This window comes from Periplaneta americana, chromosome 8 (assembly GCF_040183065.1).
Source record: "Periplaneta americana isolate PAMFEO1 chromosome 8, P.americana_PAMFEO1_priV1, whole genome shotgun sequence".
NCBI classification, from domain to species: domain Eukaryota; kingdom Metazoa; phylum Arthropoda; class Insecta; order Blattodea; family Blattidae; genus Periplaneta; species Periplaneta americana.
In genome coordinates, this window is record NC_091124.1 from 131,544,027 (window position 1) to 131,560,914 (window position 16,888).

General features: G+C 37.1%; 1 protein-coding gene across 5 annotated transcripts in view; it reads right to left on the bottom strand.

Annotated features, from left to right (window-relative positions):
- Positions 1 to 12,223, bottom strand: part of LOC138705052 (tubulin epsilon and delta complex protein 1-like) — a 46,227-nt gene extending 34,004 nt beyond the window's left edge. For 2 of the 5 annotated variants that reach the window (XM_069833627.1, XM_069833626.1), the window contains exons 1-2: positions 11,773 to 12,223; positions 5,714 to 5,777 (exon numbers count right to left, since the gene is read on the bottom strand). In XM_069833627.1, coding sequence (XP_069689728.1) covers positions 5,714 to 5,777; positions 11,773 to 11,904 — 196 coding nt within the window. In that variant the 5' untranslated portion in view covers positions 11,905 to 12,223. The remainder of the gene's footprint in view (positions 1 to 5,713; positions 5,778 to 11,772) is intronic. The other 3 variants (XR_011333564.1, XM_069833624.1, XM_069833625.1) reach the window with 3 other exon arrangements.
- Positions 12,224 to 16,888: the final 4,665 nt, after the last annotated feature.

Sequence of the window (16,888 nt, forward strand, 5' to 3'; positions counted from 1 at the left end):
TAGAGGCTTTTGCAGTCTCATGAGACATTGTTCGGCAAAGATATTATCCACAGTATCTTTCATTCGAGATTTAACCCCACTCAGAACATCTGTCTGCAAAGACGGTATGAATGTTGCTAGGTCAAGGGATCAATCCCTTCGTCACAGGAAATTTTATACTGAATGAATTAAGGTATTCTTTAAGAATTTTTAAGAAAATGCAGATTTTTACAAATATTTTATTGTAGGAAACAATTGGCATTCATACAGTCCTCTCTGTAGATTGAAAACTCAAAAAAGTTTCATATCCATGGTTCAAGAATTAAAACAGAAAATCAATATCCCGAATTTAAAAGAAAACTTACAAATTAAACCAAACCCTTTAACTCTATTAAATATAGAATATAATCTAAATTTAACAGAAGAAATACTGAAATCAGAAGTAAACACTGAATAATGGAACAATTGTCTTTAGAGACAATTAATATTAGGTACCCTCCACAAAACTGGCTTCATTTATACACCGACGGATCCTTGATCTCCAGAGAACAAGATGCAGGTGCAGATGTTACGTGCTGTCTCTTCTCACTTTATAGATCTCTTGTATATGGAACAACAAGTTTTAATGGAGAAATCATTGCAACAAGTGAAAGTCTCAGGAATCTTCTATGCCACATCAATAAATTTAAGAATGCAGTTATATTGTCAGACTCCAAAGCAGCTATTCTATCAATAGTCTCTAAACACACACCTTCACCTCAAACAGCAGAAATAACTAAAATGCTCTCTTAATTAATATCACTCAATAAAAGAATTGTATTCCAATGGATACCATCCCATTGTGGAATCCTGGGAAACGAGAATGTGGATGCTTTGGCAAAGAAGGGCAGCACTGCTACTTACTCTAGTAGTAACGCGTAGAGTAAATCTGCGTATTACTCTGTGAAAAAATTTATTAAATCTACATACTTAGACTTTAACAAACAAAATTTGATAACACAATCTGAAGGGAAAAAATGGAACTCTCTGCATCATAATCTACAGTTAATTCCCGATTTACCACGAAAATCGTCTGTAGCTGCATTTAGATTGGCAACAGGCCATGATTGTTTGGCCAAACACCTGCATAGAATTGGAATATATCAGTCCCCTAACTGCCCATTGTGCAACTCAAACCAAGAAATGGATTCGGAACACCTCAAAATCTGTGCTTCAGTGGTTTACAATGATAATATCTTCGAAAAATATTGGAGTGCAAGAGGTCAAATGACTTTATTGTCAAACACCTGGCATTAGAAAACAACAACAACAACAAATATGAAAAAAAAAAAAATCAATGCATACATTTAAATAGAGGTATAAAATTTGATGGGCTCATGAAGCATAACATTACATGATACATAACATATTCATTATATATATGAGATCTCGCCCACCTCATTGAATATTACGCGACTACTATGAAGTAGCCAATGTGTATTATCACCATTTAATATGAGAAAAATTCGTTCTGGCACTGGGAATCGAACCCAGGACCTCTCAGCTCTACGCGCTGAGTGCTCTTTCCAACTGACCTATGCCAGTACACAATCCACGGCGCCGGCCGAACTCCTCTCGTAATGCTTTTTACGGCCTTACTACCTGCACTTTAGACAATGTAAGTCATACATGCAGGAGCGCATATTTAAATGACTTTATGGCCATATTCAACATCAGTTTGTGACAACTGCTAACAGTTAATACATAACATATTCATTATATATATATATGAGGTCTCGCCCACCTCATTGAATATTATACGACTACTATGAAGTAGCCAATGTGTATTATCACCATCTAATACGAGAAAAATTCGTTCTGGCACCGGGAATCTAACCCAGGACCTCTCAGCTCTACGTGCTGAGTGCTCTTTCCAACTGAGCTATGCCGGGACACGATCCACGGCGCCGGCCGAACTCCTCTCGTAATGCTTTTTACGGCCTTACTACCTGCACTTTAGACAATGTAAGTCATACATGCAGGAGCGCATATTTAAATGACTATGGCCATATTCAACATCAGTTTGTGACAACTGCTAACAGTTAATATATATATATATATATATATATATACAGCGTGTTTAAAAAATACGGGGCATAATTTCCCACATGTAGACAATCAAAATAGTTCATTACAACATGTGTCCGGAAATGCTTCATTTCCGAGTTATGGCCTTCACAACATTGAAATTCACCGGAACATTTTTCTTTCCGCAGGTCATTGTCATTACAGAAGATGTTCAAAATGTCCACCTCCTGCTTGAATACAGATCTCACATCGATGTCTCATTGACCTGCGAAAACGATCCCAAACTCCAGGAGTATTGCGTATGTCCTCAGAACATGCCACAATTCGATTCCGAAGGGATTCCAAATCAGGCACCAGAGACGAATAAACCAATGATTTTAAATGGCCCCACAAGTAGAAATCGAGAGGGTTCAGATCAGGTGAGCGTGGAGGCCAAGCAATTGGGCCACCTCTATCTATCCATCGATCAGGAAACCTTCGATCCAAGTACCGGCGAGCCGTACGACTGAAGTGTGCAAGAGCGCCATCATGCTAGAAATGAATGTGTTGATGATTGATCAGTGGAGTGTCTTCTAAAACATGAGGTATGGTGTTTTCCAGGAAGTTTGTGTACGCCTGCCCCGTAAGTCTGTTTACAAGTACATGGGGTCCAACTAATCGATCACCAATGATACCGGCCCACATGTTGAGGGAGAACCGCACCTGGTGATGAGATGGAACAGTTGCACGTGGGTTTTCATACGTCCATACATGCTGATTGTGGAAATTTGTTATGCCATCTCGTGTGAACTGTGCTTCATCTGTAAATAATACTAAGGCAGGAAAGTTCGGATTTACACCACACTGCTGCAAGAACCACTGACAGAACCTAACTCATGCAGGATAATCTGCTGGTGACAGGGCCTGTACACATTGCAAATGATAAGGATACAATTGATACTCTTTCAACAGTCTCCAGACAGTCGTATGAGGAACATTGACTTGCAACGCTACCCTTCATGTGCTGATAGAAGGAGTCATGTTCACAGCCTCCAGAATGTACTCCTGTACTTCTGGAGTTGTAGATCTTGGTCGTCCCCTTCCCAAGCCAGGAGAGTTAAATTTTCCATACTCGCACAGACGGTAATGGAGACGTACAAATGTCTTCCGATCTGGACATTGTCGCTGTGGGTACCTCTCCTGGTACAAACGACGAGCCAGTGCAGCATTGCCGTCTGCCTTACCGTACATGAAGTGTATCTCTGCCAGCTCTTGATTTGAATACATGTCGCACAGTCTAATGCCTACACAACACTGAATGTAACCTCCGCCTCATGATGAACTGTCAGAGTGCCCTCTTAATGTCTTCTTTGACTGCAACGACCTGCAGAAAGAAAAACGTTCCAGTGAATTTAAATGTTGTGAAGGCCATAACTCGGAAATAAAGCATTTCCGGACACATGTTGTAAGGAACTATTTTGATTGTCTACATGTAGGAAATACATATCTGAAATTATGCCCCGTATTTTTGAAACAACCTGTATATATATATATATATATATATATATATATATATATATATATATATATATATATATATATACATATATATATGTATATGTATATAATGAATATGTTATGTATTAACTGTTAGCAGTTGTCACAAACTGATGTTGAATATGGCCATAAAGTCATTTAAATATGCGCTTCTGCATGTATGACTTAAATTGCCTAAAGTGCAGGTAGTAAGGCTGTAAAAAGCATTACAAGAGGAGTTCGGTTGGCGCCGTGGATCGTGTCCTGGCATAGCTCAGTTGGAAAGAGCACTCAGCGCATAGAGCTGAGAGGTCCTGGGTTCGATTCCCGATGCCGGAACGAATTTTTCTCGTATTAAATGGTGATAATTACATGATTATTTTACAATGACATAACAATCACATGGACTACAAGTACTAAGTAGGTGATTCCTCTTGCCAACTTGCAGTCGCTGCATGGAATTTCAGATATTAAGATATGTGGATCATATTTGGAGAGTAAGAGGAAGGCAGAAAATAGGAAAGATTGGAGAATGCTGGGTTTGCAGTGAAAGACCTGCCCTGGACAGAACATATGTATGTATGTAATGTTTTTTTTAATGTTTTGTTTTATTTAACAACGCTCGCAACTGCAGAGGTCATATCAGCGTTGCCAGATATGCCGGAATTTTGTCCCGCAGGAGTTCTTTTACATGCCAGTAAATCTACTGACATGAGTCTGTCGCATTTAAGCACACTTAAATGCCATCGACCTGGCCCGGGATCGAACCCGCAACCTTGGGCATAGAAGGCCAGCGCTATACCAACTCGCCAACCAGGTCGACCGTATGTATGTATGTATGTATGTAGACAAGCACTTACATACTATGTATTCTACTTGTGCCGTTATGAGTCCATTGAGCATTGCTGCTAAACTGTAATTGTGTTGTGGATAATTTTGTGTATGTTTGAGAATGATGATAGTGAGGTAGGGCTTCTATACCAAAAAAGAAACCGAGCAATTAGGAATCAATAAAATAAATAAAGTGGCAAAAGCAACCATTCCCACCCTGTTCTACTGTGATTAATCTTTCCCTGAAGAGATAGCTAACCCCTAACCAAACCCTCTAACCTTGCTTGGAGGTAAGATAATCTAAATCTAATCTTTCTTACAAGAGACAGCTAACCTTGTCACAGAAATAGGGACTAAGCCAAGCCATGCTAATACAATCATTTGTACAAGTGATAACTATCATCTCACTAAACCCTCTAACCTTGTCACTAAACAAGCACTAAGCTAATCTAAGCTAACCTAATCGTTTTTACATGAGGTTAACCACTGTGTGCAACTGCATGCTATAATGGCTCAAGTTGTTATACAAATTCTAGACTTCACTATCACATGGTTAGTTGTAGAAGGGGAGAAGAGTGATGACTGATGAAGATACCCACCACATTAAGTATCAATCTAAATACAATCAGTTTCTATGACAAAATTGTTTCTCAGCATAACCACTTATAAACAGTAAGTAATAATGGTATCATTATTACTTTCAATTGAAGAGTACAGGGAAAGAACGTGCTTTGTCAACTCTCTTTTATTTAAATGAATTATGTATGCTCTGTGGAGTAGGATTCTATATAATTTTAATTCTATGAACCGAATACTGTGATAATGTGAACAGTTCAAGTGCTAAGGCAGATTTTAGATTTGGCACGCAGGGAAAGAACATGCTAAAGACAGACACAATGCTCTCCTGAACAATTTGCTAAAGTGGACAAAGCACTTTTTTTCTCTATACTTATAATGCGTCACTGACTAATTGTAAAAGAGATCTCTACTGAAGCAATAATATGGCACCCTAATGAATGGATCTATGCCTAATGGTAAACACCAGATTACCAAGGACATATAAATATTAATAAACGTTTCTGACAATAGTAAGGATAGCTGTCTAGATTTTTCCAAATAATGACTCCATTCTCTACCTATAAAAGCACAATATTACAAAAATATTACAACAATTTGTTCGAAGAAAAGTAATAGAAGACATGCAGCAATTTGACTGGATGTAATTTCGAGTATATTAGTGTGGCAATTAAGATGGATTCAACAAAAGACCTACAAAAATATTAACATTCACCAATTTAGTGACAATCAGTAATTACTGTACCTTCCTTATGGTCAGGATAGATGTCATTACAAGCCTTGTATAGAACTTGCCACATGTGACAAACCTGAAAAATGAAATAATATAGGCTATACCAACTTACTATTTCAGTTGCTTTCATTCAATACTTTGAACGTGCATTACAAATCTCAAGAAAAAAAAAAAAAAATGTTGGCTGTATAAGTTTAGCTCGCTAGCAACACAAAGCTTGTTCACTATTATGTCTGCTGTCGTGTTGGGATGGTAGCTGGTAGAGGTGTACCACAAGACATCCACACTCCAGCTGATTCTTTAATGTAATTAAATTATTGTAGGGCCTATTGTGTGTGTTGATGATGACACACAACTTTTGATTATTCAACATGTTTAGTTTTACCGAAAATGGTATGTAACTGTGTGCCATTGTGCACAAAGAGCTCGACAAATAAGCAATTAATATTTGAGGAGAAAAATTCACTCCGGGTCCTTGGTTCTACGTACCAAGCGCTCTGACCACTGAGCTACATCGAATTCAATCCACAGCACTGGATCAAACCTTCCTCCTTCAATGTTTCCCTTTGTGGAATGACTCCAAGTTAGGTATATATGTTGATGTATATGTCCAATGTCAACTGCCATTATATTAGGAGCGCACTCAGCTGAGTGACTTATTTGGCCGGGAATCCGCAGTTAAGTGCACAGTAATCTGTACAGACATATGCACTGCAGCTATGAGAATATTATAGATTTATTAATTTGTCCTACAGAATGATATCTGTAATATTGACAATTAATATTTGAGGAGAAAAATTCGCTCAGGCGCCGGGATCGAACTCAGGTCCTTGGTTCTACGTACCAAGCGCTCTGAACACAGCTATGCCGAATTCAATCCACAGCACTGGATCGAACCTACCTCCTTCAATGTTTCCCTTTGTGGCCTGACTCCAACTTAGGCATATATGTTGACGTATATGTCCAATGTCAACTGCCATTATCCCCAGTGCCGGAGCGAATATTTCTCCTCAAATATTAATTGTCAATATTACAGATATCATTCTGTAGGGCAAATTAATAAATCTATAATTTTCGAGAAATAAGGCTGCTGGAATTAGTTTCCATGAATTCCCCAGTGACGAGTCCAGAAGCAATTATGAATAAAAGCCATTAGCAGAGAAGAGAACTCCAATTTAGAGCCAAATTTAAGTTCTGTAATACCCAGTTTTAAAATTACATATCAGTTTTGTTTAGTGGGTTATTTAACGATGCTGTATCAACTACACTGACCGGCAAAAAAAAAAAGTCCATTTGAAAAAAATATTAAAAGTCAAGTTTAAATGTAAATTATGAAGTAATCTCAGAAACAACATAACTGTTATCGTACTAAATTTAAAAATTACACTTTTATAACTTATGACATGTAAATTCATGCACGCCTTTCACACCAATTAATCTTCGGTTTATCGCCTAACAACGAAGGAGTGTGTTTCTGTGCTGAACATGTGGGGTAGGTCATAATAAACAATTGAAGAGGTTTTATTGCTTTATTGCTTCCTTTCCTTTTTGAAAATGAATAACAACTGTCGAAAATGGTTTGTTTGCCATTTCGTCAGTAAGTTCAGTTCAGACAATGCCTCTGTCACCCCAAGACGTTGCCAGAGCTGTCGCTCTCATTGATGACAGACGCAGTGTCCATTATGCCACTTCTACCATAGGCACACCATACACCACGGTGCAAGAGGCTATGAAATGGTTCCGGGAAACACAGAGTTACTCCAGAAGACCTGGATCTGGCAGAAAAAGGAAGACTTCAGCCCGAGATGACTGATTTCTCGTCAGCCAGGTTCTAAGAAACCGCCATACCACAGCAATTGAAGCTCGGAGTCGACTACAACATGTGCGGGGTGTTAATGTGAGCAAGAGGACTGTTCGATGATGCTTTGGAGAACAAAATCTTCAATCACGACGACCTGCTATGGGACCAGATCTGACCAGACAGCACCGAGCCAACAGTCTTCAGTTCACTCGTCAGCATGCCCAATGGACTGTGCAGCAGTGGAGCAGTGTGCTGTTCTCTGATGAGTCCAGGTTCTCCCTGAAATCCCCAGATGGTAGGGACCGGTATGCAGTGCACATTGTCTGCAAGGACGCCATTCAGTGGAGGCTCCGTGATGGTGTGGGGCAGCATCTCCATGGAGGCCCGAACAGAACTGATGATTGTCGAGAATGGTAGTCTCAACGCTCACCACTACATCGTGATTCTCGTCGATCATGTCGTGCCCTTTGCTTCATTTATTGGGATGATTTCATATTCATGCATGACAATGCAGCACACTGCATATCACAGTATCTTGATGCACTGGAGATTGTTCGTCTCAACTGGCCAGCTCGGAGTCCTGACCTAAACCCTATAGAACATCTCTGGGATAGGTTGGGTAGACATATCCGAGATCATAATCCTGTTCCGGAGACCTCAGGTGATCTGCGTGCAGCACTCCACGAGGAATGGGACAATATCGACCAGAGAGACGACATAAACTTAATTGAGACCATGCCTGAGAGAATGGCGGCTGTAATTAGGGCTAGAGGGGAACACACCAAATACTGAGTGTTCGTTTCAGTTATTGTTAGTGTGAATTTAAGCTTCGTGCGTCAACATCATTTGCAGTGAAGTTTAGTGAACAAATATTCAGCTGAAAGTTAAGTGAAAAATTTTATAAAAAGTGTAGATTTATGAACATATGACGGTCACTGACTCAAAATTGGTGTGAATTTACGTGTCACAAATTCATAAAAGTGTAATCTTTAAATTGAGTACGATTACAGTTATGTTATTTCTGGGACTACTTCATAATTTACATTTAAATTTGACTTTAATATTTTTTTCAAGTGATCGGTTTTTTTTTGCCGGTCAGTGTACTAGGTTACTTAGTATCGATGTGATTGGTGATAGCAAGATGGTATTTGGTGAGATGAGGTCGAGGATTCACCATAGATTACTTGCATTTGCCTTACAGTTGGGAAAAACCTCAGAAAAAACCCAACCACATAATCAACCAACAGGAATTTAACCCATGCTCAAGTGCACATCTGAATCAGCAGATGTCTCAGCTGACTGAGCTATGCTGGTCCTATTTCAGTTTAATATTCAGCTTAAAGAATAAAACATACCAGTTCAAACCTATCAGACAATAAGTGATGCAAAGAATAAATTGTGGCAGCCTAAAGATCACTCCAGGGTTTGTAGAAATCATTTCATGCATCAGGTTACAAAGCATGCCTTAAAATAAATAAATTTACTTCTGATGCTGTTCCTAATGTATTTAATGATTACCCAGAAAGAAAGAAAATTAAATTTATGGAACCAAAAAGGATAATTGTAAAATGCATACATTTACAAATGTTCACTAATGCTGTGATCTGACTATTGACGATACTGGCTTCAATGTCAGTAGTAAGTGCACTACTACACAATTAAAAAGGATGCTTCAGTAACAACAACATTAAGTGGACATTTTATGAAAGAGGAAAAAACAATGTAAATTACAAAGAGCATGTCAGCACTCGACACAAATAATTTCTTCCTGAAGAAAAGACAACAAAGACTAAAAAAGTGTGTGTTCTAATGCCTACCCTCTTTACTTGCGTGATTCAGGATAGATGGCAGAACCGTGACCCAATTTCAAGTTACACACCACTTCAGCAGGCCATGTTATGCATGATGTGTATCTGTGTAAAATTATGTCATGTACTAGGGTGAGTGTATAAGTGTTCGTGTAAGTGTAGGGAATGGGTGAGGATAATGCTAAAGGTGACGAAGAAAGGAAAACCTGGTACTGGCATGTAACCTACTCCTGTTAAATAGCACCAAGGGGCCTACCAGGTTTAACGTTCCCATTCAACGTATGAATCACAATCAACAGTGAGTGATATATGCCTCATCTTCATATGCACTGTGAAGATAATTCGGATTTAACCCAGGTATATTGGTGCACAATTTAGTGATTAGAAGTTTTGCACCTCCATCTCTTCTAGTTCCGAGGTAGAAATTTTAGATGAAAATTTCTGACCCTGTCAGGAATCGAAACTGGGCTGGCTAGTCTAAAGGCAGACATACTACCACAGAGCCAATGCGGTGGACCAAGACTAAAAAAAATAAAAGAACTTGGAAAAAGACTGATGCCTATAATGTAAGTAAAACAGAGAAACTAGTGCAGAAGAAAACATATTTTAAGAAATGCTTTTATTTGAACAAGAGAGGGTCTTTTCACAAGATGAACTTTGGTAGAGTAACATAACGATCAGATACTGCATTCTGTGGCATAGATCACCGGCAGGTCTGTAAGAAAGATTAATTTAATGAGTTCACTATCGAAATCAACAATTAAACAATATGCTGGAAGCATTACTGGAGTTACAGTGTCCAATTTAATAGAAAGAATGTTCCACGAGAAAGCCAAGAATCATCCTTTTTTATTATATTTTAATGATATTGTATTAACCAGGTCTATTGGGTATTTAGTGCCAAGGATCGAGCCATACCAAATGGTTCAGAAATAAATTAATTGGTAGCTCGACCATTTTTAAAAATGTTAATTTTTTTAATACTAATGACCCCTACCTGTAAGTAGACAGAAATTGGTATTAGTCTATTTTTACTTGCTTTCATGTAAAAATGGCAGCCATTTTTTATTATGTCATTCGACATTTTCGACCCTTCTCGTGGGAGATACTGGACCATACGCCCTTCCACCCCGACCTGGCACCTAGGCTTCAGGGACTTGACGTAGATTTTTTATGTGCCAGCATCAATACTTTGGTTTACAGTGAGCCATGTACGATGGCTCAATTGATGAAGTTGCGTCCCGTCCAAAAGTGTCCCCTTTTTCCCTGGGCATTCCTGATACCTCTATAAGTCACAGCACCAAAGAATTATGGGAGAGGGTAGCTAGTTTTCCTGCTTGGCTAAATTCATAGTTATGATCACTCAGAGATTCACTACGCTGAGATGTAGGCATGTTTATCAACAAAAGTTATAAATACTCGGAAATTCAACCATAAGCGCTGCAGACATGGTTAGGAACGACAATTATAGAGACTTGGAAATTTGTCCGTGGGAAGTGTAGACATAGTTAGGAATGAGAGTTAATGTCTCGGAAGGTTCCAGAATACGAGTAGAGATATGCCTTCTATTAGTATTCATTAAACTGTTAGGAAAACTTCTCCTCTCGTCGATTTATCTCATATTTAAAACATTTTACTACTATACAGCTCTGTATGTGTTAACTTGCTTTCTTATGAGCCGAATTAGTTTGTACATATTGTGCACAGTTTAATGTAAAGTCGGCATGCATATATTCTTTTTACATTGATTATACCTATTGTTTAGTCATTATTATTATTGGTTTCTTCATTTACTTAATTGTATTTATATGAATTTGTATTCTTGTATTTAACTTATTATATTTCATTATATACTCTTTTATCCCTGCACCAAAAACGTATGTTCTCTGAATCAAATGATCTTATTTCAATTATTTGCATATAATAATTAAGAAACACGTTAAAGGAATTATCCTTGTAGGAAATTAGTGCTCCCTGGACCAAAATGATCTTACTTTAATTATTTAGATACAATTTAAATTAAGTAATATAGGCCTATTAAACGATTTATCCTTCTATCAAACACGGATGTTATTCGGACCAAATGTCCTATTTTAATTATGTAATTACTTCATATTTATTTCTAACAAGTGTAGCGAAGTCCACGGGTAAAGGCTAGTAAGTTAATAAATGTGTGTGAATGTAACGTGAGTTCCTGTAGAATGACACTGGAGAATATTGAAACACAGATTTATGCTGAATAAAAAAAAAATGTAAATCTTATTTTTTCTACAATGCATATATGGCAGACTACACCGGTATTGAAGTGTGGTTATCTAGTGTCACTTCTAGAGTCAATAACTGGCATCGCAGTGCTGAATTATTCCCACAATGTACGAAATGTTGTGGTTAGGCTTTCTCTTTATTATGGGCAAAGTACGGTATAAGATTTAAAGTTCGGGCTTCTTACATTAGAAACATACCAGGTAACTTACACAATTGTTTTCAGTTTTGTTGAATTTTGACAATCTAAAATGTTCTGGTTTCACATCCAAGTTAAAGGAAATGTTCAAATGTCTGCATAGTAATGATATTACGGATTTAATGTTTGACATTCTCCTATAATTCACTACACAAACTTGCACAAGAATTGTTAATACTGAAACATCTTGATTTGTTTAAAGCAACTGTCACACAAGTTGACTTTTAATAATACTCCGCGCCATCTTCGCGATTCACCATCACCAACATTTCGCCCTACAATATCGCTAACTTTTCAACAAAAAGTAGCTAAATCCATAATTTGTTAAGAAATCCACAGAAATCTCGCTAAAATTAATAATAAATATCACTAAATAAAAATGCGGGAGAAACTGCAGTTAGTGTCCCGTAAGAAATTTTTCAGTCCAATGATGGGACACTGCACATGCGCACGACACAGACAAGTAAAGGATCTACCACACCATAGATAAAGCTGGTGCCCTACAGAAACATGTATTTAAACCGTTTTAGCAGGTACATTTCACAATAGCTGAGACTCAACATAACAAATGGCGGCAGTTATATTGCATCGTTTAGGGCCGTTTTCTCCATAGTTACACTTGGGATAAATTAAACCCGTTCAACTTTACTATTCAGTTTAAACATGCTTCCATTTTCTCAATAAATGTCAGACAGCCCACCCGTTTAAACTAATGTTGGCACTAGATGCTATTGGCTTCTCATGTGTTGGCTACACTGAACAACAACCCAATCAGAGCCAAGATTACTGATGGCGCGTCACATTTTCAACATGTCAGCCACAGATCACGATATTAGCTTTTTACAGAGAATTAATGCTATAATCAAATCAACTCGAATAAAGAAGGAATGCATCTACTAGTTTCACAAATAAATAAATCATTTATACCCATGTGAAGTGTTGTGTATCATTTAATCAGCTGTTTTCTTGAATTTATTGGAAAGCGTTCTCGATTCCACTTTTCTCTGATAGGCAAGATCGTACAATAATTTGTGTCTTGTGTTAATATGCATTATCTGGTGGCATGTGTGGATCCATTTTAATATAAAAATTAATTTCCTTTAGTTTATTCCTTTCCTCCGAAAATCACGATCTTAATTAATTTCAGGAAGACAACTTCTAGCTTTTTAACGTGTTCGGTAACCCACTAAATTAGGCCTACGTGATGTACCCAGGATCTTGATAATTCTAAGGGAAATAGCTTTTATTTTTAACGTTGTAGTATGTGACCTTATCTACTATTTATGTAATATTCACAGGCCCTAGTTTATAATTGGCTAGAATGGGCAAATACCCGGAGCAAGAGAAACTATTTTAAGGTAGGATGTTGAAATAATTGTTAAATACATGCTCAATAAAAATCAATATTTATAAATAATTTAATAAAAACAGCTTTTTGTTTGGTGAATTGGCACAATTATTGTTTCACATTTTTGTTTGGTAATAGAAGGGATAAAGTTAAAGAAAGAGGTTAGGGTGCCAACATTTACTCTGTCCAGTTTTCCAATGACCTAAACCTAGGGCCTAAATATTCATAATAGGTGTCATCCTCTTGTATTATTTTTATTTCAGTAAACGGTTGGTTGCACTGTATGATTCGTTCATCGTCCATTATGAATTTTGATCAGATTATCATAAGCTGATTAATGTACACTGTAAGGTCCTGTGTTCAGAAATGTAGAATTCAGGGGGGGAAAAAAAGTAAGAATATCAGACCAGTAGAAATTGATTTACTGCTCTCTTTAGTTAGTACAAAGAAAGATATATTACAATGTAAGAAAACCGATAGTACATCTTTAAAAGACAGAAAAAGCTTGGCAAGAGCTAGCAGAAAGTTTCAATGATATTAGTGGAACTGTAGTACGGTAAGAGATTGGAAGATATTAAAGGGGAAGTATGAAAACCTCAAAAACACCTGTAAAAGGAGATTTTCCGAAGATAAAAAATACACATAGGTGCAGGTGGAGACCCAAATCAACCGAACTTAATAATAACTTATATTAAAACAAAAAAGAGATTATTGGCACAATACAACTTGAGGGGCCACCATCTGTATGTGACTCAGATTGTACTGGCCAGTCATCACTATTCGCATCTGTGGAGCACCCATCTGCAAACATTGGAAAAGCACAATTTCCTCCTCAAATCCAATCAATTCAAAATTCCAATGTCATTCCCTTTTCATCTGTGAATATATACAGGTCTGTAGCTTCTGAATCCCAAGCATTTGTCGCAGGTGACGATTCAAATCCCACTGATCAGGTAACTGAAGATATACCAATATAATAGTATTTCAGGGTAATATACAAATTAATGAAGTAGAAGCCATTCCATGTAGCAGTCAATTCAGTATTAGGTACCTAAGGAAACCTACTTCCACTCCACTCCTAGTAAAGAAGAAAAGACCATCACAAGACAGTTCATTGGCAGGAAATAAACTTATGGCATTATGGCAAGAAAAACAAGTTCTGCAGTTACAAAAACAAGCAATAGAGGATCAAATTTAATTCCAAAGGATGGAGCATGAATTTAAAGTACCGGTAACATATACAATATTATGAAAGAAGAACATACAGTGAAGATGAAACTCACAGAACTTTATATAAAAAATAAGGAGTTTGATCTTGAGATGAAAAGAAGAATTCTTGAACTTGATGTTAGGAATAGGGAATTGGACCTTGAAACAAACAGCTAACTGAAATCACAAGATTTTGATGTAGTTATGGTGTTTATTTTCTTCAAGTCTATATGTTCTTTTTTATTTAAATTAAAAAATTTAATCTAACGTATTAAATCACTTTAGGTACCGGTAACTTATATATTTAAAGGCAATATTGATAACTTCAGTTTTGTAGTGGTTTTTAGTGGTCCTAATATGTTATGATGTCATTTTGATATTTTCATAAAGTCATTCGGTTTATATTATTCACTGTATTAATAATACCATAATCAACATATCACATCAGGTTATCATGCTACTTAAAACAGAAGATATTTAAATTTATGTAACTTCTTAAGTAATTGAATAACAAGTTAATCAGTAGGTAGTTTAACTTAATTCCAATTGAAAAATAAAATTTATTGCATGTTATCACCTATCACATAATTTATATATGGCTTATTTATAATATAGTAATAATACATTAGAAAAAAACAGTAGGCCTAGGCCTAATTATAACATGACATCAAAATGTTCATAAATCAATTGTTAGTTTCATTTCTAATTATTTTAATAGACATGAACATAATATGAAATATACAGTATATTCCCTCCAGCTAATTTCTTATATGTTAGAAAATAAACACACTGCATATTTCAAGTATTTAGTTACGTTCTGCCATTGAAATCCGACATTGATATAATTTTGATACAAATGCAGATATATTTCAACTTGTAACATCACTGTGTAATTAAAATAAAGTGGAATTTTTACATAAATTGTGACTACACTATAATGTGTTAAAATGTTTGTGTATCAGTAACTTAGTAATATTTTACATAACACAGTTACAGTTAAGTCAGGTCATCGTTAGATTCTATATTATGGAGGTTGTGTTGCATCTAAAGCTACACCACACGAGATAATAAGTCAGGTTTAAAAAAAATAACAATTTTAGGCTTAATAATTATGGTGTAAGTTACTGGTGCTGCTTAATTATCAGTGAAGTAAAGTTATAATATATACTTTTGAAAATATCCAAGTTCAACATGAATAATAAACAATGTTACATGTACTGCAGTGAATAAAACTTATTTTATGTTAATGTAATCTCTTCCTTCACTGGTTCACCAACAAATGATGGAAGTACTGATGGATAAGGTGGTTTCGCCTGACATTATTTTCTGCTACATTTGGGTGATTGTTAGCTGCTTGAGGGAAGTTATGCACAGCGATAATGGCATCCAACTGGTCATCAGTATGAATTCTGTCCAATTTTAGTCTGATTCCAGTAGCTAAAACAGGAAATCTTCTTTTGTATACCCCATAGCTCCTCTCTACTGGACTTCTAGTCTTTAAGTTGTTCCTCTGGCGTGTGTGTAATTGTCAGTGGTGTAATGAGATAATTTTGTACAGCACATCCACTATCTCCAACTAGAATGGCTGCACCAAATTCTCCATCTTCAAATCGCCTCTTAATTCTTGAAGAATTAAAAATATGTGAGTCATGAGATGAGCCTGGCCACCTAGCCACAATGTCTCGAATCAACAAGGAAGAATCAGACACAGTTTGCACATTAATTGAAAAAAAATCTTGCGATTTCTGAAGATTTCTGCATTTCCTCAACCTGGTGATTGTATTTTCACATGTGCTCAGTCAATTGCAATTATATAGTTAGGAAAACGCGAAATCGTATAAAATGCGTGCTTAACCCTTGCTGTTCCTTTAGGTGTTGTTGGCATGTTGATATAACGCTGTGACAAATGTCCTATAGGAGTAGAAACTTTTGCAAGGACTGAGAGAACAGAGACTGGAATTAGAGTACAGAGAGTGGACTGAGAGGAATGACAGTGGACTGAGAGGACAGAGGAGCCTGGGAGAATAGATAGAGCACTGTGGGATAGGGAGTAAGCTAAGAGAACAGAGGGAACAGAGACTGAATTGAGTGACAAGAAGGTGGAAAGCGAGGATAGTGAGTAGACTGAGAGACCAGAGAGTGGACTGAGAGGACAGAAAGTAGACGGAGGGGACAGAGAGTAGACTGAGAGGACAAAGTGGACAGAGATTACAGAGAGTGAATTGAGAGTACAGAGAATAGACTGAGGGGCAGAGAATGGAATGAAGGGACAGAGTGGACGGAGACGACAGGGAGAGGACTCAGACATCAGTGTGTAGCCTGAGAGGATAGGGAGTGGACTGAGAGGATAGGGAATGAACAAGAGGAGTGGGAATGAGCTAAGAGAACAGAGAGAAAAGAGAGTGGACACAGAGAATGTTGAGTATATTGAGAGAAGAGAGAGTGGACTGAGAGGACAGAGAAGGGGCAGAGATTACAGAGAGTGCATTGTGTGGATTGAAAGCACGGAAAATGATACAAAGAAAACTGACAGAATGGAGTAGGCTGAGGAGAAAAAGAG